We start from the raw sequence: 23,060 nt of genomic DNA on the forward strand, positions 1-23,060 counted from the left end.
GAACTAGATGAGTAGCTCCAGAGAGGAAATACATTTGGGACTCCATGTTTTTAATTTTGGCTTTGCTTTTTCTGTATACTTGGTAAAAGGTCATTACTGGTGAACCACATCAGTGGAAATCCTGTAAATTAAATAGCTATAATGATAGTTGGCATCAATATAGAGCTTTAAGGTTTGCAAAGGACTTTTACATGTTTTATCCCATTAGACTGTGAGTTCCTTGAGAGCAGGGCCTGTGTTTGCCATTTTTTAAATTCCCAGATGTAAAAATGGCATTGAATAAATGGTTATTGACTGACTAATTAGTTTGATCCATACAAAAAGTAGGTTAGGAGCAATTCATTGAGATTACAGATATTCTTTGCTTTATATAGGAATAGATGCAAATTAGCAAAGTTTCCTGTAAAGTGAACCTTCATGGACCAAAAACTGTTTATTTGTTGAATGTTGGTATTTGGGTTGGCGGGGCAGGGGGTGGGGGTGGGGGTGGGGGGGGGGTGGCATGGGCAGCAGAACAGGGTTGGCCAGAAGGGATCAGGGCTGAGAATTTAGCTACATAAGCAGTACGGCTGATTGTTGTTATTCATTCTTTGTTTCAGAGGATCGATGATATATCATGGATGTTGTCTTGGATTTAAGTGAGACAGAGTTGTACAAAGTCATCAGCCTCTTTCTTCCTGAGTCATCAAAGTCCAGTGGCAAGACAAAAGTCAAGATGACTGGTGATGGTCCAGGATGCGGTGGGTAACCTTGGTATCTCTGATATCTGACCAAGCTTTAAGCACTCCACAGTTTTGCCTTTAGCCTCCTTAATGGCTATTGGGACAGATTGTTCTCATCTGCCCATTCCACAGGGGGAAGTCTTCTTGTGCTTGGGGCAGCCATCCCCATAAATCATAAACAAGTCTGAGGCCTCTTGGCTACCCTCAGGCTAATTTAGCCTGTCTGCTGAAATGATTTACTGAGGTGCAGACATTGTTCATGCTATAGCTTCTTGGAACCACAGGTGAGAGTCAGGTGACAGGTGGACACCAAAGGTGGATGAGCATTCCTGAAAGGGGCTCAGCAAACCCTCACACCAGGGGAGCTAGTCCTCCTGGAACATCCCAGGTACCCCAGGGCTGATATACAAGGTACAGTGGAAAGAAGATTGACTTTGGAGCCAGAAGACCTGGATTTGAAGCCTGATCTTGTCATTCACTACCTGTATGACCTTGGCAAATCACTTCTCTCTATCCGGGACTTAGTTTCTTTACCAGTAAAAAATGAGTGGGGTCAGGTCAGATGATGTCTAAAGTTCCTTCTGGCTCTAAGTCTAGGATGCTAGGTACTAGAAGTCATGAGTATCACAGGTCAAAGGCAAGCCAGAGAATCAGTGTAGTCAAAAGCAATGTTCCTGAAGTTAGGAGACCCAAGCCCTTCCACTCGCTCTGCTGCTCAATATCTCTATGACTTTTGGAGAATCATTGGGTTCACGCTCATTAAAGGCCCTCATCTCTTGGGTTTGTTGTCATGTGGATTCTTTCTTTAGGCATGGGCTGGTTGGATTAGATGGCTACCAAGATTCTTTCTCACTCTAAAATTCTATATTTTTACGCCATTGGGAGTAAGTGGCACTAGATCTTGGAAACACCTCCTTCCCTGTATTTGGTTTTCTGTATACCTGCATTTTTGCACAATGTTGGCCTCTTGGTCTCCACAGCAACACAGGGTTATTGTCAAAGCCCAGGGAATGAGGCAGTTGCCTTAATTTACTAAACTTATTTGGAGTCAGAAGAACTAGGTTCTCTACTGTACATTAGGGATGGCTCTGGGACAGCTGGGTGGTACAGTGAATAGAGGAGGACCTGAGTTCAAATTTGACCTCAGACACTTACTAGCTCTGTGACACTGGGCAAGACACAACTCCAATTATCTTAAACATCCGGAGCCATCTCCAGTCATCCATATGTATATCTTGCCACTGGACTCAGATGGTTCTGGAGGAGAGAGTGAGGTTGGTGATTTTGCACAGCCCTTCCTCACTTAAATCCAACTCACTACAAGTCATGACATCACCATGATGTCATGGTCCTCTTTGAGAATGAAGGATGAACAACAACAAGAAGAAACAATGACAAGGGATAGATCTGCTTCAAGTTAAAATAGATTAAGTCCCTTCATGAATTTCATCAGTTTGAAATGCCATCTATTGTGCTTATTTTAAAAGAGATATATTTATAATGAGAGTATTCAGGGGACTTTTGCCATTCCTCCCAATCTGTTAGACTGAGGACATTTCTCCTGGAGCTGAGCATGATCCCTGACTACTTCCGGTGGCTGGGCCCCTTCCTAACCAGAAGATTCTGATTGGCTCCCTCATGTATTCCCTTTTTTACTTCTCCCTCCTGTTCACCCTCCCCACCAAAAAGGGGGGCTGCATCAAAGAAGATTGATTGTAGGGTAGTAGATGCTGCCCACTCAGTGGACTTTTAAGGGGGAGACAACTCTTTCTGTTCCTCTTTTCTGAAAACATGACTTGGGATTCTGATAGCTTTCCCTTAGACTTCCCAAAGTGTGTGTAGGGTGTGGGGAGAGGGATAAGCAGCTGTGTCTGTGATTAGCAAAAGGTAGTGAGTACGTGAGCTTGTCTAGGTGAGATTGGGACTGAACTTCAAGGTTCAGCCTGTCTCTCCTGTTTTGCATTTCTTTCCCTGGGTATAAATGATTGCACAAAAATCCGGAGAGATGATCTTTTTATGAGCCTACTGGCTATCTTGGGAGTTTGGGGGTTTCTGGGTTCCTCAGTCAGTACTGGTTGTCATTCAGCTACAACTTCTAGGAGGAGAAGATGATAGGAAAATGAGCCAGGTCTGGCAGACTGGTCAGAAGATACAAACCTTCAAAGAGTTTGTCGTATCACAGATCTGAGGTAAAATACACACATTTGTCCATGCTTTAAGAATTTGTAGCATGCCTTAACTAGTTATGAATTAATGGGTTTTAGTTTTTGTGTTTAAGCATTTCTTTTGAGGTGGAAGAAATAAATTACTGTCCTATCTATACCCAATCTACTTTGTACATTTTGAAGACTGGCTAGAAGTTAGCCAGTCCTAAGCATGAGTCAGACTTAAGATATGTTTAAGAGATTGTCACCAGAGTACCCTGAGGGAAGAGTATAATTAGCCAGGGACAGTGAGAAAAAAAAGATTGACTCATCTCTTTAGAGGTCAGGATCCCCCAGGGTAGGACCTAGTTCACATGATTCCAGATCTAGGATTCTTTAGTGGAAGGGGTACCAGTCCCAACTCTGGGTCAGCATATTCATTATAGCTGTTAATGTGTTCCATATCAGTGTGTAATTTATTTTTATTTGCTACTTAGGTTTTTCTTTTGGGGGGGCAGGGCAATGAGGATTAAGTGACTTGCCCAGGGTCACACAACTAGTAAGTGTTGTGTCTGAGGCCAGATTTGAACTCAGGCAGGTCCTCCCAAATCCAGGGCTGGTGCTCTATCCACTGCACCACTTAGCTGCCCCTACTTAGGTTATTCTTGATAAGAAATATGGGGTTGGAGAGAAAATTGAATTTGGGCACAAACCTAAGAGGTGAAAAAGTGTATGGGGTGAGGTGTTACTTATCTGCCTTCCAGCCTGTCAAGTGGTATAGGTCAGGTGGCACTTTGTCTGCAATTTATAGTCATTGAGAATTTCCTGGAGTATTGTGCAGCTTTTCGACCCTGTGTCCAGAGTTACACAGTCAAAAGTGGGACTTAAATCCAGGTCTTCCTGCCTCTGAGGCTATCTCTCTATCCCATATATGTGTGTTTATGCATTGTATGTTTATATGATATATGGGCAGCTAAGTGGTGCCATCGTACATAGAGCACTGGACTTGGCATCAGGAGGACTCATCTTCCTGAGTTCAAATCTGACTTTAGACACTTACTCACTGAGTGACCCTGGGCTGGTCACTTAACCCTGTTTCCTTCAGTTTCTTCATCTGTCAAGTGAGCCAGAGAAGGAAATGTCAAACCACTCCAGAATCTTTGCCAAATGGGTTCATGAAGAAAAACAACTCATCAATAAGAACAGTGTATATATTAAGATAGGCATGGCTTTCAGGAAGACAGAGGTGATAGCCTAGAGATTACAAATGGTCGTAATAAAACATATCTCCCAAGGTAGATATGACACGATAAAATCAGCCTTGCCGATAGCTGAAGCCCCAGGTTATTCTTCCTTCCTCATTTCAACTTTTCTAAGGGTAAGATTTCCATCTTCCATCTTTGGAAGAAGCTTCAGCCAGTGATAGCTATGGGCAAGTGAGTCCAAGGAAATGAGTACACCAGACGAAAAGAGCCTATGCTATTGCCTGTCACCATTTACTCTGCAGTTGATCTGGATTCTCTGCTAGAAAAAAAGAACGTTATGGTTTCTGGTCAGTTCTTTGGCTGTGGTTGTTGGCCATCAAACCCATAGGTAGGCCTCCTTATTAGAAACTGGGTTCCATGCTGCCTTATAACCTAATTTCCCTCCTTGTAATTTATAAACGCATTTCAGTTCACCATATGGTAGTTAGTTACTACAGGCCTCTAGGAGGTACATTGAATTCGAATTCTGCCTTAGATACTAGCTTTGAGACTCTGGGCAGGTCATTTAACTTCTGTCTGCTTCAGTTTCCTTCTCTGTCAAATGGGGATAACAGTACTGAGCTCCCAGGGTTGCTGTGATGATCAAATAAGAGAATATATTTAAAGGGCTTGTAAACATTTAAGTGTTGTGTGGATGTTAGCTATTGTTACTGTTATTCCCCTCTGTTTATTCAAGAGAAAGATTGATTCTAAAAGAGCAAAAGGTTCCAACCTGGCATCTTGGGAGACTGTTAGCCAGTTTAATCATTAGAGAAAAATATATCCTCCCTACCAGTAAATCAGGCATCGGCCAATGGGCCCACAGTTTCATTTGGGTTACTTCTTATATAATCCAAGCTAAGAAATCCTTGGTTGAAAGTGAGCCAGGAACAAAAATAATGTGTGGGTGCCTTAATAAATTCTGGGTCCTTTACTTCAAGGGCAATTTAGATGAGCTGTTTCTTGGTTTGTTACCACAGATCTCCCACAGTCGGCCACTTCCCATGAGTGTTCGTAAGACGAAGTCATAATTCACCATGAGCCAGAGAATATTCTATTTATTCCATGAATTGTAGCAGTTAGCAGATGTCTGTCTCATGGGTCAACTTGAAATTGGAAAGAAAAGGGGAAAAGAGAGCCAAGAATGCCCAGGGTGGACAGAAGCAGTAGAATAGGACTAATTGAGTCCAGGTAAAGCTGAATCTTACGGACTCCTGATTCTGGAATAACATACCCATGGTAAAGGGCAACCATTTCAACCTTGGGGCTGGGCTCCCACGTACCCTCTAGAGATCAATCACCAGAATGGTCTTAGAGGACCTTAAAATGAAGTTCTGGGACTTGGATATTAACACTGTCCCCCCCCCCCCCGCCCACCCCATAGCACAAGCTGATGTAGTTCATTGCCAAACAGCCAACAAGACAAACAAGAGGATTGAATGAGATTTTAATATCATACCAACTGTGCAGGACCAGAAATCATAGGGAAAGGAAACATGAGTTTTTTCCTCTCTTTTGGAAAATTCTGTATATATGCATATTACATCATCCAGTTTTACAGGCAGATTTTTCTATCGAATACTTAAATACATGTGACGTATATTTAAAACATCAATTTGTAGAGATGACAGATGATTAATCTGGTTAATATCGTGTGTTTTTTTCCTGTGGAGAATGGTGGGTTTGGTTTCTGATCTGTCTCTGACCCTCTTCAGGAGGAGTATTCATATTCCTCGGCACTGCGGCGCCCAAAATCCATCCAGCCCATGTAATCCCTGTCATTTATCCTGTGGTTGGGGTCAATACTCTGGAGGTTTTTGATGACTGGCATTCGAGCAGAAGAACCTAATAGGGTGAGGAGATGGAAAGAAACCCAAACCAAATCAATCCATCCACCAATCAACAGGCATTTTATTAAGTACCTACTAGGTGGCAGACACAGTACTAGGTGCTGGGAATAAGACAACAAAAATGGGACAGTCCCTGACTTTAAAGTACTTACATTACACATGAAATAATGGAACTTGTCAATTCTGCAAAGGTGATTAAAATTTTTTCTTTGTGGAACTCAAGACCCCTAGTTAGTGTCCGGCAGTTTCTCTTGATGCATGCCCTCCCATTGAGGCCATCCTAAATAAAACCAGGTATGTATGCCTTTAGACTCTTTACCTGAATTAAGCCCTTGCATCCCAGGTGAATATGGGGCAGACCCAGAATAGTTTGAAAATGCATGAAATAGGGGCAGCTAGGTGTAGCAGTGGATAAAGCACCTGCCCTGGATTCAGGGGCATCTGAGTTCAAATCCGGTCTTTGACACTTGACACTTACTAACCGGGTGACCTTGGGCAAATCACTAACCCTCATTGCCCTGTGGGAGGGGGAGGGGGAGAAAAAAGAAAGAAATGGGACTGAGAGTATCTGGGTCCCTTAGTGAGCCTTCTTCTAAACTTTCTGATCAACAAACAATCACTACTTTTTAGGGGCCAGTCATTGGTAGCAATCTAGAGCAGGTATGTGCTAACAGATTGAGAATATGAGCCCTGTGGTGAAAACATTGGTCTTTCATAGGAATCTTTGTACCAAGGGCAAGTGGTGTGAAGTACTCCCTTAGTTGAGTAGGGGTTGGGAGTGGTAGAAGACAGAGACCCCAGAACATTGGTTACTGGTGATCAGGGGAAGATTTTGGTAGATTTCTATTTTAACTAATTATTGTGAATTAATCTGGTAAAGGGTGGCAAATGCTGCCAACAACCTTTAAATCTGGTGTCATCTAAATTCCACACCCTCTGACAAAGACCTGATTATCCCATCTTGTTTACAGATCTGGTTTTCTTTCTTTGTTTCTTTCTTAATTTCTTTCTATGTAGGTCACAGTTTGTCTATTTTTTTAAAATTCAGTAATCTAAAGCAAACATAAACTTGCTAAACATGAAGTTCTTTTGATTACCATTTATAGGAATCACAGCTTCTTCTTGGCTCTGTTTCAGAAACCACATATGGCACAAAACAATCATTTCCCAGTAAGTTAGTTTTGTATGTCACCAAAACACCAACTGTATCCTCTTGATGAGGTGTCAAGCCTCCAACTTCAGAAACAACTCACTCAAAAAAAAAAAAAAAAAGGATCTGATTTTGTCTCTAATTTACACAGATGCCCATCATCTAGATTAGAGCCTGGGTTTTAACTTCTGCTGGGTAATGGACCCCTTCAACAGTATCTGTTTTTTAAATGCAGAAAGTAAATTACATTGTGTTACAAAGGAAACCAATTATATTGAAATACAGTTATGAAAACAGTAAAAACAAACAATAAAGAAAAAACACGTTCATGGACTCTAGGTAAAGAACTCCTAATCTAGAGAGAAGCTTTTCTATGCTTCCTGGGGGTGTGCTGGAGTCAGCTCTAATTGGCCATGGAGAGCCAATTGTTACATTTTCAGTGTGAGGATTTACACCTTGGGAATCAGCAAATCCCACAGTTCAAGGCTTGTTTTATTGTTTTGTTGGTTGTCAAGACTCAAGAAAGCTATAGAGAACATTTGAATAACACAGATTAAATTTAAAAGTGTGTTGTGGGTTTTCAGAGAGCTGGTCTCGACTTTACCAGCATGGATTCTTCCTACCTTCTACCTCCTAACCTAAGATAGCAAACTTCTACATTCTTCAAATATTTCAGGGACTAACAATCAAATAGAGAGCTGCAAAGTCATTACCTTTGGTGTGGCCATTGTAGACTGTTTCATCTATCTGTAGCTAGCCCACAGCTTCCTATAAAGTCTATGGACCAATTATTAGTAGCAAAATCTTGGATTGGAGGAGTAAGCAATTTGTTGAGAAACAGGAAAGTCACCTTAATGCTTAAATGTAACAGTCTATCTTATCTAGGTTTTTAATAGAGTCTGAGGACTCAGGGTGGAATCCTGGTATGTATTGTGGATGAGTGTGTGTATATACATAACTGTCTGTGTGAACATGCAAACCTCTCCATGTCTACATCAACTACTACTTCTCTTTTTGACACAAACATTGAAGCTGTTAAAGCTCCAAACTGTACTAAGACTTTTAGAACACTCTGCATACATCACAATAAAACACTCAATTTGAGTCATTAGCAAGAGGACATGTTTCTTGGCTCAACTTCCAATCAACCATCCAACAAGCATTTAGTAAGCACCACTGTGTGCCAGAGATTACACGAAGACACTGGAGATAGAAAGGTCGAAATAAAATGGTTCCTGCTCTCAAGGAGCTTGTGTTATAATGAAGGAGACTGTTGTTCTTTCTTCCTTCTCAAGGAGGATCAAGGACATCGCCATATACAAACAGGGATATGCTAAACTATACATGTTGATAAATATACTGGTAAAAGGTAATAAGAGGGAGACACTAGCATGGGGTTAATTAGGAAGGAATTAATGTTAGAGGTGGTACTGTGGATGAACTTTGAAGGAAACATGGAATTCTAAGAAGTGGAGGTGAGGAGGGAGGCATGGTAGAGGGCCTATGCAAAAGCAGAGAGATGGGAGATTTGGGGTTGTGTGTGGGAAGTGGCAAGAAGGCTGCTTTGAATTTCTAGAACAGGAGGAAATGTCTGTGTATATCTCTAGATCTCTGTACCTGGCTATGTGCATCTCTATAAAACAAATGTGCCAAGTGTTGCCCACACAGTCACTTTTGGGGGTCCCAGCACTTATTTTTTTTTGTGGGGCAATGAGGGTTAAGTGACTTGCCCAGGGTCACACAACTAGGAAGTATCAAGTGTCTGACGTCGGATTTGAACTCAGGTCCTCCTGAATCCAGGGCCAGTGCTTTAACCACTGTGCCACCTAGCTGCCCCCGCAGCACTTCTAAAACCCAAGACAAGTGGCATCGTTGCTCTTACTAATGCTTAAGCCAAATGAAAAATGGCTAGAAGATGCTCGAGACCCACATCTCTAGTCTGGGTCTCTCCAAGAGTGATTTCTATTTCGAGACAGAGTCTATTAGGAATCCAGCATGGCACAGTCTAGGTGAATGGTCCTCATTGCCTCATAAAGAGGTGCTATGAAAGTTATCCCTGGGATACAAACTCAGGACAAACACAGCACCCTTCCAAGGCTGCCAGACACTGGTTGTTCAGGTTCATAGTTCACCTAAATCTCTGTGGGTTATGTTGATAAGGTCCCTTGGACCATTGTGCTCAACTAAAAATGTAAGGGGTGGGGGGGGGGAGGACTTACAATTCCCTCCCCTCCCAGGTTTTCAAAAGCCAAACCAAAATAAATAAATATTTCTATGTTTTTTTAGGTTTCTTTTTCCTCTGAATTTTTCCAATCCTGACCTGGGCTTTGCCGTTCCTTGTCTGACACACTTGTAATAGTCTCTTTTTGGCCTCAGTGTGATATAACCTCTTCAGCCTTTCCAATTAAGCTCACTACCCTCCCCTGCTCCTTGGGCAGCTAGGTGGTACAGTGAATAGAACACTGTCAGTTGTGTGACACTGGGCAAGTCACTGAACCCTGTTTGCCTTGATTTCCTCATCTGTAAAATGAGCAAGAAAAGGAACTGGCAAAGGGCGCCAGTGTTTTTGCTAAGAAAACCCCAAATGGGGTCACAAAGAGTTGGATATGCCTGAATGATAATAGCAACAATCAATGCTTGGTACATTTTTGTTATTGTCAATCAGTTCTTTCAGTCCCGTTTGACTCTTCACTTAATAAATATTTATTGACTATCATCTCCATTGTACAGATGAGAAAACAGACTCACAGGGAGGTTGTGACTTACCCAGGGTCACACAGCTATGAAGTATTAGAAGTAAAATTTTAATCCAACTCTCCAAACTTTAGCTTTGATATTCCTTCCATTATAACACATATCTCCAATATATAAATATTTCTGGATATTTCTAAGTCATTTGTAGAATTGTGCCCTGGTGTAAGGAACAGCTGAATTCAAATCCAGCCTCATTCACTTAACTAGCTGTGTGATCACAGGCAAGTTGGCTTCATTTTCCTCATCAGTAAAATGGGATTATAATAGCGCCTACTTCTCAGGATTATTCTGAGGCAATAAATGAGATAATATCTATAAAGAACTTTTCAGCCTTTAAAGAACCATATAAATGTTAATTGTTGTATTTATTAAGCCATCTATGACTTTTCTTTTTTTCTCTTTCTTTCTTTGTTTCTTTGTTTCTTTCTTTGTTTCTTTCTTTCTTTCGTGGGGCAATGAGGGTTAAGTGACTTGCCCAGGGTCCCACAGCTAGTAAGGGTCAAGTGTCTGAGGCTGGATTTGAACTCAGGTCCTCCTGACTCCAGGGCCGGTGCTCTATCCACTGCACCATCTAGCTGCCCCTATGCCTTTTCTTTTATGTGTTTTTGTAGTGTAGGGGTTAGTAAGCTGAATGAAGTCTAGGAACTTGTGTCTTAAAATGTTTTGATAACTGTATTTCATTGTAATTATTTTCCTTGTAGTTCCATGTATTTCATTTTGTGCATTTAAAAACATTATTCTGAGGAGGCATGCTTCACTAGACTGCCAAATGGTCCGTGAGATGAAATAAGGTGAAGATCCCCTATTAGTTTTTGCGTTTCTTCATTCTCTAGGACAGAACTAGTGGCTCTCAATTGTCCTCTCCCTTCTACTCCCAGCACCCTCGGGAAGGTACCGAAGCATAACAAATATATAGTTCCTACTCAATACCAGTTGACTAGTAATTAGGTATTTCTTAATTTTATCCCTTAAGATTCCTAAAGTGCTTGGCTAATTCTAAAAGCCATAATGATTAAGCTAATGCACTTTAAATATTCTGATATTGGGCTGATTGCTTCCCAGTGGAATTGAATTCCTCAGCAGGATAAACACCATTAAAAAAAACACCTCATCATAATGGGTATAATTCTTTACTGAAGAAAGTAGTTTTTAAAATATAATGTAAGATGAAAAGCCCAGGCCTGCTAGTAACATTCACAGTAAAGTTGATAGGGAGACAATAATTTGTTTTAATAATTCACGTTAGACATTAACTTCCACTGAATTGGCAGGCAGAAAAAAAAATCTTTTTAAGATCTGAGTTAGATTCATAGCTGCTGAGAGTTCCCCATATAAAATTCAAAAGACTGAATGGCTGGATGAAAATATGATTTCTCCAGAGAATCCGCAGTATTTCTCATTTATATGATATTTGGTAAAGATGCTTACCCCTTAAGCAACCCTAGAAGGTTCTTGGAGCAAGCGTCTGAGCTCCATCTTATGGATGAGGAAACAGTTTAGGTGGAATGAATTGATATTTTTTCAATGACTTGTAAAAGTATTAAGAAACAGAATTACCAGGGGCAGCTAGGTGGTGCAGTAGATAAAGCACCAGCCCTGGATTCAGGAGGGCCTGAGTTCAAATTTGGCCTCAGACACTTGACACTAGCTATGTGACCCTGGGCAAGTCACTTAACCCTCATTGCCCCACCAAAAAAAAAAAAGGAAGGAAGGAAGAAAGGAAGGAGGGAAGAAAGGAAGGAGGGAAGGAAGGAAGGAAGGAAGGAAGGAAAAGGAAGGAAGGAAGGAAGGAAGGAAGGAAGGAAGGAAGGAAGGAAGGAAGGAAGGAAGGAAAAGGAAGGAAGGAAGGAAGGAAGGAAGGAAGGGAGTAACCTGGCTCTCATTCCAATTCTGGGCTCTTTTCACTATAAGATATTATAAACAAGATGATTATAACATTTTCACTCCCAGATAACCAACAGGCTCCAATCAGATCTGTGATATTCTAGAGCTAATTGTGTACTTGGGATTTTAAGGGTATATAACAAAAATAGTAATTTGTATTTATATAGCATTTCAAGCTTCATAAAGTGTTTTATATATGTTATCTCAACATTTACTGTTCAAAACAGCCCAGGGAGTCAGGTCCTTTTAATATCTCATTTTACAGTTGAGGAAACTGAGACAGACAGAAGGGGAATAACTTGCTCAGGTCACATGGCCAGTATCTAATTCAGGATTTGAACTCAGGGCTTCCTGACTCCCTGTTCACTCCATAGGGGCTCTCTCCACCATACCATATGGTTGCTTTGTATCTGATAGAAACGTCTCGAATTCACTACATTATTTCTCTAAATTTTAGTAAATAGAGTGCAGAGGGTGTTGATCAGAAGAAAGTAAGTTACATTTCTTTACATCTATATAGTGATTCTTTCTCCAAAGGATGAAAGACATCATTTTATACATGAAGATTTTCATATTCTAATCCAAGTAGTTTTGACTGCAATGGATATAACTCCTCATATTGGCCAATATTAAGGGCTGAAAGCTGGAGAAATCAGCTGAATAGCTTTTTTGTGGAGCAAATGAGAAGCTATTAATCTTCTGGGGAGAGGGTGGTGGTGGGGGGGGAGGATTAAGCAGATAATCCTTCCACTATTACTACCTGCCAACAAATAAATCCCTTCCCAATTCCCAAAGCCTTCTTGGAAAAAAAAAGGCAAATTCAAGCACATTTCATCACATTTAAATGTGCTAGGTTTTTTTGTTTGTGTATGGTTTCATCTGTGGGAGTGGGTCAATCAATAAACATTTATTAAGCTCCTGCTAGATGCCGGGCACATGCTAAACAATGGGAATACAAAGAGAGGCAAAAGACAGCCCCAGCCCTTGAGGAGTTCAATCTAAGTCCATTCAACAAGCATTTATTAAGCACTTACTACATACCAGGCAGGGCAGCTAGCTGGTAAAGTGGATAGAACACAGGGCCTGAAGTCAGGAACTCTCATTTTTCTGAGTTCAAATCTGGCTGTAGACACTTACCACCTGTATGACCCTGGACAAGTCACTTATCCCCACTTGCCTCAGTTTCCTCATCTGTAAAATGATCTGGAGAAGAAAATGGCAGACCACTCCAGTATCTCTGCCAAGACCCTCCAAAAAGGGATCACAATGAGTTAGAAATGACTGAAAGTTATTGAACCGAATGGGCCAGTGCGTAAATGTCCTCCACTATACAGATCAGCAATGCAGTCTTTAATTTATATCTGGTGGGGGCACTGGGAATTTAAACAGCTTGTCCATGGTCACATTGTATAGTTCAGAGACAGGACTTGAACCCACGTTCGAGTTCCTGACCTAAGGTCAACCTTTTATCAGCTAGCCCATTTGCTGCTTCTCTTAGCTATGCTAACAGATCATGATGTTTATTTGTTCCCTAAATAATACACTAGGTTGGGAACAGATGGCCAGCCCAGTCAGAATCTATAAATATGCAGCTCCCTGTCAATATCAGCCAATTTTCAGAATTCAGCTGTAACATATATAAGCTTGAGATTTGCTTTGCAAATATGGTATTTCAAGTTAGGATGAATGCCCCTGCATAAAGGGATGGCAATCAAAATGTCCCCAGTGACATCGCTGCTCATTCAGGCAAAGAAACTACCTTGTAAAAGGAAAGGAGGCTCAGTGATTTGGGTGAAGGACCAGGAAGCCAGCAAAGGAATTTGGGAATTTTGATATTGCTGTGGTCTTGGAGGGAAGGGTTATGGAGGAGTTCCCAAAGGTGTAACTCATTTAAACTTTACCACACAGAACAGACAAGAACAGATGGGAGATAGAATACTTTCCATGCCCTTTAACTGAGAGCTATTTGATACCCTCCAGTGACATACTTTGCTAATTGTAAACTTAATATGAAGCATCCTGAGATACAAATTATTCAAAGGAATTGGGTGAGATTTACATGTTGATATTCCACATTATGAAGGAGATCATAATTTTGTCATTGAGCACCATCCTATGGGCACCTTGTGTGACAAAGGCATTCTACATTTCATTTGGTCTTGCAGAATGATCTTATCCTTGCACCAGTGGGCTCAAGTATTTTGCAAAGAAGACCTCTCAGCCTCAAGTCAAAAGAGGCTGTGAAAGCAGTTTCACATTAGGGAAAAGGATTAGGAGAATACATTTAGACCTCAAAGGGGCCTCTAGTCTAACCCCCTCATCTCAGGGATGGGGAAACTGAAGACCAGAGTCACACATCTAGGAAGCATCTCAAGCAACTTGTTATAGCTAATTAACCAAAGCTCATTAAAGAGTTGATGCAACCTTTGCTTTATGATTTCTAACTTCTAAATGGCTTAGTAGGAAGGGAAAATTAGCATGCTACTGACCAATTTCCTGAAAGAGGAAGAAAATCCACTAAAGTACCACCTACCTTCACCTTCTGACTCACAGTGGGCTAAAAGGGTTGCAATTAATGTGAAATATTAAGAAAATTATAGGAAGAGCAAATCCTCTATTTTTTTTCACCTAATGGGATGATAGGATAGGGATGGGGCTGTGGGGTGGGGAGAGATTCCTCACTGGACTTTGAATCACAGAATCAGAGCTGGAAGGGACCTTGGAAATTGACTACTTCTTCCCATTTCTGAAAAAAGTACCCTCTGCAGTAGACCCAACAAATGGGCATCTGACCTTGACTTGGAGACCTTCAATGAGGAGGATGGCATTACTTCCAGGGGCAACCCATTCCATTTTCCAATGGTTCTCATTGTGGGGATTTAAAAATTTCTTGTACTTAATCTAAATTCGTCTATTTACAACTTCCACCAGTGACTTTTAGTTCTGTTTTCTGGGGCCAAGAAAAGTGTGATCTTCTACCTGTTTCACATGATAGCCCTTTTAAATACTTAAAGCTAGCTATCACATGTCCCCTAAGACGTCTCTTCTCCAGACTAAAGATTTCCAGTTCTTCCAATTAATTCATGTGTGGCATGATCTGAAGGACTTTTCTTTTCTTTTCTTTCCTTTATTTTAACATATCTATTCCCTGTCTCTGAATGTTTCCTAGGTTATCAAAAATCTTTCCTAAAATACAAGTGCCCTAAACTGAACACAATACTCCAGAAATGGCCTCATCAGGGCAGAATTCAGCAAACAAATCACCTCCTTATTTGTATGCCTTTTTGAATTTTGCCCAAGATTGAGTAATCTTTTTTCTTTTCTTTTCTTTTACTGCCACAGCTCATATTGAACTTGAAGTCCACTAAAACCTCCAGATCCTTATCAGGTGAAGTGTGGTTTAGCCAATCTTCTCCAATTTGTCCCAATGAAGAGGTACTAGGCTTGAATAATTGCTTTTCTACTTCTTACCTATGAGATCCTGAGTTAATCACTTCATTTCTCTGCCTTAATTTACTTGCTTGCAAGCTGACTTAGATTGGGTTAGACTTAGATAATTTTTTAAAAAAATAAACATTTTTGTTGAAAGTTTTGAGTTCCAAATTTTCTCTCTCCTTCCCTCCTTCCCTTCCTCCTTTCCTGAGGCAGTAAGCAATCAAATAGAGGTTATACATGTGCAATTATGTAAATCATTACCATATTAGTCATTTTGTATAAGAAAATGAATACAAGAAAAGAATGAAAGTGAAAAATAGGATGCTTCAGTCTGTGAGACTTAGATAATTTTTACAATCACTTTTACTTTTATGTGCCATGATCCTATGAATAAAGTCTCAAACTTAGTTTGTGACATAGGAAATATGTATGGATAAAAGGGAAGTCACATATAAGTAGTCCCACTTGAAGCAATTACCAAAACTATTGACCTGAGGCAGCATTGATGAAGTGGATAGAAAGCCATCTTAGAAAGTTGGAATACCTGAGTTCAAGTCTTGCCTCTAATACATATTGTCTGTATGACCCTGGGCAAGTCACTTAACCTTTCAGTGGTCCAGACAACTCTAACTCAAAGGTGCCAACCTGCATTGTTAGAGGAAGTTTCCTCATTCAGGAGTCCCCTAACAGTGGTGTCAAACCCAAATAGAACTGGGGGCCATTATATAAGAATCCCTATGGGCTTCACATTGGCTTAATTTAAAAATGTAATATCATGGGGGCAGCTAGGTGGCACAATGGATAAAGCACGGGCCCTGGATTCAGGAGGACCTGAGTTCAAATCCGGCCTCAGACACTTGACACTTACTAGCTGTGTGACCCTGGGCAAGTCACTTAACCCCAATTGCCTTACCAAAAAAAAAATAATAATAATATCATCTATATAAATGCTTATTGAGTTGAGAACCATAAAGGTTAGGAGACGACTTGACCAGTCACATAGGTCACAAGTGGTAGAACTTCTAGATCCTCTGTTCTTTCTACACTGAGCTATGTGAGGATAGAGATGGCACTGAAGTCCAGGGCTCCTGGATCCAGGTCCATGATTCTTCCTTTGAACCTAGTTTATTCCCAGGGAATAATGTCAGATGCTGGAGAGATGATGGTTCATTCATCTCATAGATAACTGGTGAAAAATTTCTATTCAACAGTAAGAAATAAATCATTGGGTCATTTCATGATGGTGATATTTTTTTAAAGGTTCATTATTCAAAGAAACCCAAATATCCCTCTCACCAACAGGCGAGCCCTCTCAGCTTGGCAGAGAAGCATTCATTTAACATGAGGCATTCACTCTAATCTTCAATTTGGTGAAATCTGACACAGATTAGTTGAATGTTCTCTGGGCCATTATTTCTGTCAAATCTTGTGAGTTTATCATCATTCAAATCTTGCTCAATTATTTTAAAGTCAAAATGCATAGGGATCATAGGATCATAGCTTTAGGGCTGAAAGGGACCTTGGAGGCTATCTGGATTAATCCCTTCATTTTACAGATGAGGAAAGAGAGGCTCAGGAGACAATGTGGCCTGTTACATGGGTATTGAGAGGTAAGCCTCACATTCAAACTGGAAACTCTAATTTTATCATCATTTCCACTGTACCACACTGACCCTACATATATATATGGTTAAAAAAGATAGGGAGTGGTGGGCAGCTAGGTGGCACAGTGAATAGAGCACAGGCCCTGGAGTCAGGAGGACCTGAATTCAAATCCAGCCTCAGACACTTAACACTTACTAGCTGTGTGACCCTGGGCAAGTCACTTAACCCCAACTGCCTCACCAAAAAAAAAAAATAGGGAATGGGAGTTTTCTTATGACTCTACCCTATTTTTATTAACTGAATTAATTAATTCAGCTCTTGGCATGATAATATTTATTGAGGAAATATTAACATCTTCAGAGGAACATCTGAAGCCTCAACCAATGAAAGGTATCAGTATGAGAAACTGAATTGCTGGTGGCTTCTGAAATGGGCTCTTCATTTCACAGCTGTCATATAGAACGTGTTTTAAAAAATTATTTATTTTAGATTTCCTTTTTCCTTTTATTCATTCATGTATTTTCAACATTCTTTAAAAAGATTTTTTTGAGTTCCAAATTCTCTTCCTCCCTTCCACCCCTTCTCAGTCCATTGAGAAGGCAAGCTATATGAGCAATATGAATAGGCAAGCAATATGATATCAATTAGAATAGGAGTTTTCTTAACCTTTTTTTTGTATCACAGATGACTTTGGCAGTCTGTGAAGTAAATATTTTTAAACAAAAAGTCAAAGAATGAGGAAACCAAAGGATAATGAAAATGAAGATACAATTTTTTCCTGCCTAGGTTCACAGACCCCTCCCCCTGCACCTTGAAATCTATCCACAAACCCCCAAGTTGTCCATGGATCCCACATTAAAAATCAGTGCCATAGACAATGCAAATACTAAAATCTTTGCAGCACTCCAAGACTCAATTTCTTCATCTGTAATAAGGGAATAATAATAATAATAATAATAATAATAATAAAAGGACAACTCATTGGGTTCACCTTGCAAACCTCTACAATCTCTTCCACCTTTAAGTTAAAGAATATATGATTTTTGTGACACCTTAAAGCCATAAATAAACATCTGCTGCCATTATTATTTATTATTATTATTTCAGCACTTAGAATGCTATTAATAGTTACAGGGTTTTTTTGTTTGCAAAATATGTGTTGAGGAAAAGGAAAAAAAAGAATTTATTCATATAAATGTATTTACTCCTGAGTTTTCCTGTTGGACAATGCAAGAAAGCCTTGTAGAAATATTTGCAAGATTGGGGGGCGGGGGGGGGGGAGAAGAAGAGGGTGAGTTACCTTTCCTGGCTTGCTGGATGTACCTGGCCAGCAAAGCCCCGAAGCTGTTCCTAGAGTCAGCATTTCCATCAGCTCTCTGTAGAGACTTCAGTTGGCCGAGAGAGGCAGGAGCACGGGCATGCCGGTGCTGGGCAGCCAGGCTCTGTTCCAGCTCAGGAGCCCCTGGGTTGGCATGGCTGGACTCTTTTGCCTGCTGTCCCAAGGAGCTTGCAGACAGGACAGCAAGGAGGACACAGATGCTGAGGCTACTACTATACATAGCTGCAGGAAGAGGGAAGGAATTAGGAGGCAGTCAGGGGAGAGAAGGATGCTAAGCTGAATGAGCAGTAGAAAACCCAGGAAGACTGGCAGGAGGCTACCCCAGGTAAGAGATGAGGTGGTGCCTGGTTACACTCTAGAGGAGCTTGTGGGCAAGTACAAACAGTATACAAAGGACATTTTCAGGTGATGCTATGAGACAGGATCTTTACCTATCAAAGTGTCTTTTTATTGTTGTTTGATTGAGTCCACTGATTCTTTAATGGAGACATAGGATTTTCAAAGTGAAAGGAATCTCAGAGATAAATTAGATCATCTAGTCTTTTTCTCCTTTGTTCTTTCCCCTGTGAGATATATGTCTTGAGGGAATGCAAGACTAAAGTACCTAGGACAGAGGTTTTTAAGCTTTTTTTGTGTCATGGACCCTTTTGTCACTTTAGTGAAACCTATGGGGCTCTTCTCAAAATAATATAGATTTTTAAAAAATTATCATGGAAGGAAATGCTAAACTTCAGTGAGAGGTTAGTGAAAATAAAGAAGTGGTTTTTTTCCCCTCATCCAAGTTCATGGACCCCTTGGATATCGGTGAACCTCCAGAAAGGTTCAATTTCTTGCCAAATGTTATGCAGCTGGTTGAATTAGAACTAAATAAAGCCTTAGAAGCCGAGGACCTGACTTTAAATTTTAGCTGGACTGCAGTTACCTGTGTGACCTGGGGCAAGTCATGTGACTTTCTTGAGTCTCATTTCTTGCTCTATAAAATGACTGGGTTGGATTAGATCATTTTTGCTAGAACTTCAGTTCGATCTGTGATTTTATAAGCCTGTGATTTCTTGGTTCAGAAGTCTAGCATTCTTTTTTTTTTGTATACTACTTTACTTCCACATTCCTTACTTTTTGACAAAGTAACTTTTTTAAAAGGTAGGTGTTATCTCCAATCTCTCTTCACTCCCTTCCTCATAAGAGCTTGTATCTTTTTCTATCTTTAGGAGGAAACATTTAGTTTGAATATAACTAGCTTGGATACCCTAGACTAGCTTTATAGTGGGGAATAGGGAAATACAGGACAGCAGAACCTGCAATGAAGGGAAGGAGAATTCTTTTTGAAAAGGAGCTTCTATTCATTGGATGAGACTTAAAACAAAGAGTTTATTTCCCCCTTAGTTAAGAAACCGTTATGTTGGATTGAATTGTGAGGAAATGTATATTTTAAAAATCTGCCAAGAACCATTAAAAAAATCCCATTTACAACAGTTTTTTTTTGAACAAGCAATAGCATTGAATCATAACCATAATAAAGACCACATGCATTTCCATTAGAAATGGGAAAGACTTAGAGGGTCTCACTAGAGATGAAAGCCCATAAGAGAGGACATAATGGTCTACACTGGTTTCCCAGGCAAACAGGCAATTTCCACTTTCCTAGCACTGAAGTGCTTAAGGGTATCTCCAAAGTTAATTTAAACCTTAAAATCTTTTAGCATTTTTATTTGAAAAGATTTTAAAAGCCTTCCCAACCCTGCGTTATATTTCTCCAAATGATTTCACTCCTGTTTTAAAGGACAGCTTTTGCAGCATTTGATTATCCCCATGAGGGAAGAGGATGCCGATACCTTGAAAGCTAAACTTTTTTCCCTTCAAAACACAAGTTCATTTGACCCCACTAACAGCTTAGTAGCCATTGTCGTAAAAACGCTATTCAAAATGATGTCATAGTTTCTCTTTTTTCATTTTTCATTTCTCATGGTTTCTGATTGACTAAGCCTGAAAGAAGGAATGGTTAAAAAATTCAGTTATTTTTTTAAAAATTGAAAACCATTAGAGATACAGGAGGTAGATCACCAGAAATAAATGCCAACTAGCATTCCTATAGTGGTAAATGACAATTTGATCCCATATAAAAACGAGCTAATTCAGAATGTCCTACCTTTTAAAATGTGATAGGAGCTTCCTATTTCGACCCAGAGAGATGTGATGAGTGTCCAGGTTAGACAAGTTATAGTCGTTAGGAAAAGCTGTCTCTTAAATAGTCCAGCCTGCTGCCGGTAGTAGTCATCTATTGACACAGTGCTGACGCAGATAGGAGATCAACATGTGCTCAGATAGATGCTATAGGGTCAGAACAAATTAATTTAACTCCCAGAGGAAAATGGCCATATATAGAGAGAGACATACATATATGTATGTCTCTATATATACACATGTGTATATATTATATATGTAGTTTATATGTATATATCCCATTTAAGAACTGGTTAACCCCTCTCTTGCCAGAATCTATTCTCGGTCTTTTTGTTTTCTTCCTGTCTCTTTGCCTTCCTCTCCATTTCCCTTTCTCTATCAAGACCATAAATACCAGCTGAATTCAGTGAATAAATTTTAGAGGTGTCTCGTTGTGAATAACGTCTGTAGGCATTTTCAGTAATGAGTCTTAGGGATGCAAGTAAATCTTTGGGAAATATGGGGCATAAATTGGGGATTTCAGTCTCAAGATAATTGTTGTTTCCTTTCAAGTCTTAAGAGCGAGGGTCCTAATAAACTAGTCATGTTTCTTGAGTCTTGCTAGGACTCAGTCCATGTTAGGCATGGGTGACCTTGGCACTTCTGGGTGTCTAGATGGTATCAGAGAGTGAAGGTCTCATCCTAAATTCCTTCCTCATAAAGGTGGAGATTTGATGGCCAGGTAATAAAAATAGCTGGCATTTACATACGGCTTTAAGATTTGCAAAGCACTTTATATATATTAGCTGGCTGGCTCACAACAACCTTGGGAGGTAGGTGCTAATATCATCTCCATTTTTCAGATGAGGAAACTGAGGTGAAGAGGGATTAGGTGATTTGACACATATCTAGCATCTAAGTTGAGACTCGAACTCAGGTCCTCCTGAGTTCAACAATAGTGCTTTACCTATTTTGCTACCCAGCTATCTACTAGTTGTCTAGGAGAACTGAGGCAATATTTTGTAGAAGAAGCAATCTCCAGATACTTATCAGGATCACTAAAACGTGTTCTGTACACAACTATCTATCCTCTCTTTCATTTTTATCATCTATAAAATTTCTCCCTCAGAAAAATAAAATGAAGATAAAGGAAACAAAGGGCTGTATTTGTCAATCACCCTGTTTATGATAACAAGGAACTCAGGGGCCTTATGTTCACTTACTTAGCCTATGTAGGTCCTCTTTCATTCATTCTTTCATCTATTTCAAGCATTTATTAAATAGCTGCTTACTGTGTGCCTCTTATACCCTACAAGGTATTAGAAAGCCATAGACAAAAACCAACCAGTCCCTGCCCTCTAAGAGATGATGTTCTCCTGGAGGGATGGAATCGATATGTGCCTAGATAAAATGCCTATCATTATCTTGGTAATTAAATAATTTTAAAAGTACCTATTGTGGGGGCAGCTAGATGGCGCAGTGGATAAAGCACCGGCCCTGGATTCAGGAGTACCTGAGTTCAAATCCGGCCTCAGACACTTGAAACTTACTAGCTGAGTGACCCTGGGTAAGTCACTTAACCCCCATTGCACCGCAAAAAAAAAAAAAAGTACCTATTGTGTTGGTACTAGAGAATACCATGCTTGACACTTAAAATACTTGATCTATTGCAGCCTTATAGGAGGGATGTCCACGGGTACATGTAGTCCCTAAGAATACATGTGTGTATTAACAGTTTATTTGGGCAACATTAGGCATGACAGTATGGATACTAGTACAATGGAAGGAGAGCTGACCTGGATCTGAAATGAGGGCTTTTGTCATGCTTTTGTCAAGAAGGCAGCTAGGTGGCGCCATCCTGCCTAGAGCACTGGCTCTGGAGTCAGGAAGACTTCATCTTCCTGAGTTCAAGTCGGACCTCATACACTTACTATCTGGGTGACCCTGGGCAAGTCATTTCATCCTGTTTGCCTCAGTTTCCTCATCTGGATAATGAGCTGGAGAAGGAAATGGGAAACCACTCCAGTATCTTTGCCAAGAAAACCCCAAATGGGGAAACAAAGAGTCAGACATGACTGAAAAACGACTGAAGAACAAAAACCTGTTGGCAAGTCACTTAACCCTCTCTAACACTAGTTTCCTCATCTGAAAGATGAAAGAGTTAGATTAGATCTTCTGAGGCCCCTTCCAGCTCCAAATTTATGACCCATAGACTTAATTAATACCATCCCCCCTTCAATTCATTCAGGAAACTCAGATAACTCATCCTATGAAAACTGGGTTTAGAAGATTCAAATCCTGACTTTGACACTACCCATATGAATTTGGGCAAATCACTTAATTTCTCTGGTCCTCAGTTTCCTTATTTGCAAAAGGAGGGAAGTTGGACTATATGGATCATAAAGTTCTGTCTAGCTCTAAATTTATACTTCAATTATCCCAAGGATGGTACCCTAGGCCAATGTTCCAGCTTCTAGCCTCCATCTTACTGGTACTTGGGGGGCTGCTTTTGGGTCGTGTGTATAGGATATTTCCCTTCTTCATTCAAGACTAACTCTCCCACATATACCCAGTCTGTTTAGCAACCCCTGGTTTTCCTGAATCATGGGATCTCTTTTCCCTTAACAGTCTGCTCTCACTTTCCAACATAAAACATTCCTGAGTAGTACTTGGCTTCTTTACCACTGCATTAAAAGGGCTGAGCCCTCTATCTCCATAGAGTAATTTAAGTACTGCTGAGGAGGATTTGACCCAAGCAGCTGAAATAACCTGA

At 40.3% G+C, this 23,060-nt stretch overlaps 1 protein-coding gene across 1 annotated transcript; it reads right to left on the bottom strand.

Moving 5' to 3' along the window:
• Positions 1-5,540: 5,540 nt before the first annotated feature.
• Positions 5,541-20,427, bottom strand: CCK (cholecystokinin). The gene is made up of 3 exons (XM_043967146.1): positions 20,274-20,427; positions 18,089-18,349; positions 5,541-5,955 (listed from the first exon to the last, which is right to left on the bottom strand). Exons 2-3 carry the CDS (start codon positions 18,345-18,347, stop codon positions 5,822-5,824), a joined length of 393 nt encoding a protein of 130 aa, XP_043823081.1. The 5' UTR covers positions 18,348-18,349; positions 20,274-20,427; the 3' UTR covers positions 5,541-5,821.
• Between the last annotated feature and the right edge of the window lie 2,633 nt (positions 20,428-23,060).

Source organism: Dromiciops gliroides, chromosome 5 (genome assembly GCF_019393635.1).
Source record: "Dromiciops gliroides isolate mDroGli1 chromosome 5, mDroGli1.pri, whole genome shotgun sequence".
Classification (NCBI taxonomy): domain Eukaryota; kingdom Metazoa; phylum Chordata; class Mammalia; order Microbiotheria; family Microbiotheriidae; genus Dromiciops; species Dromiciops gliroides.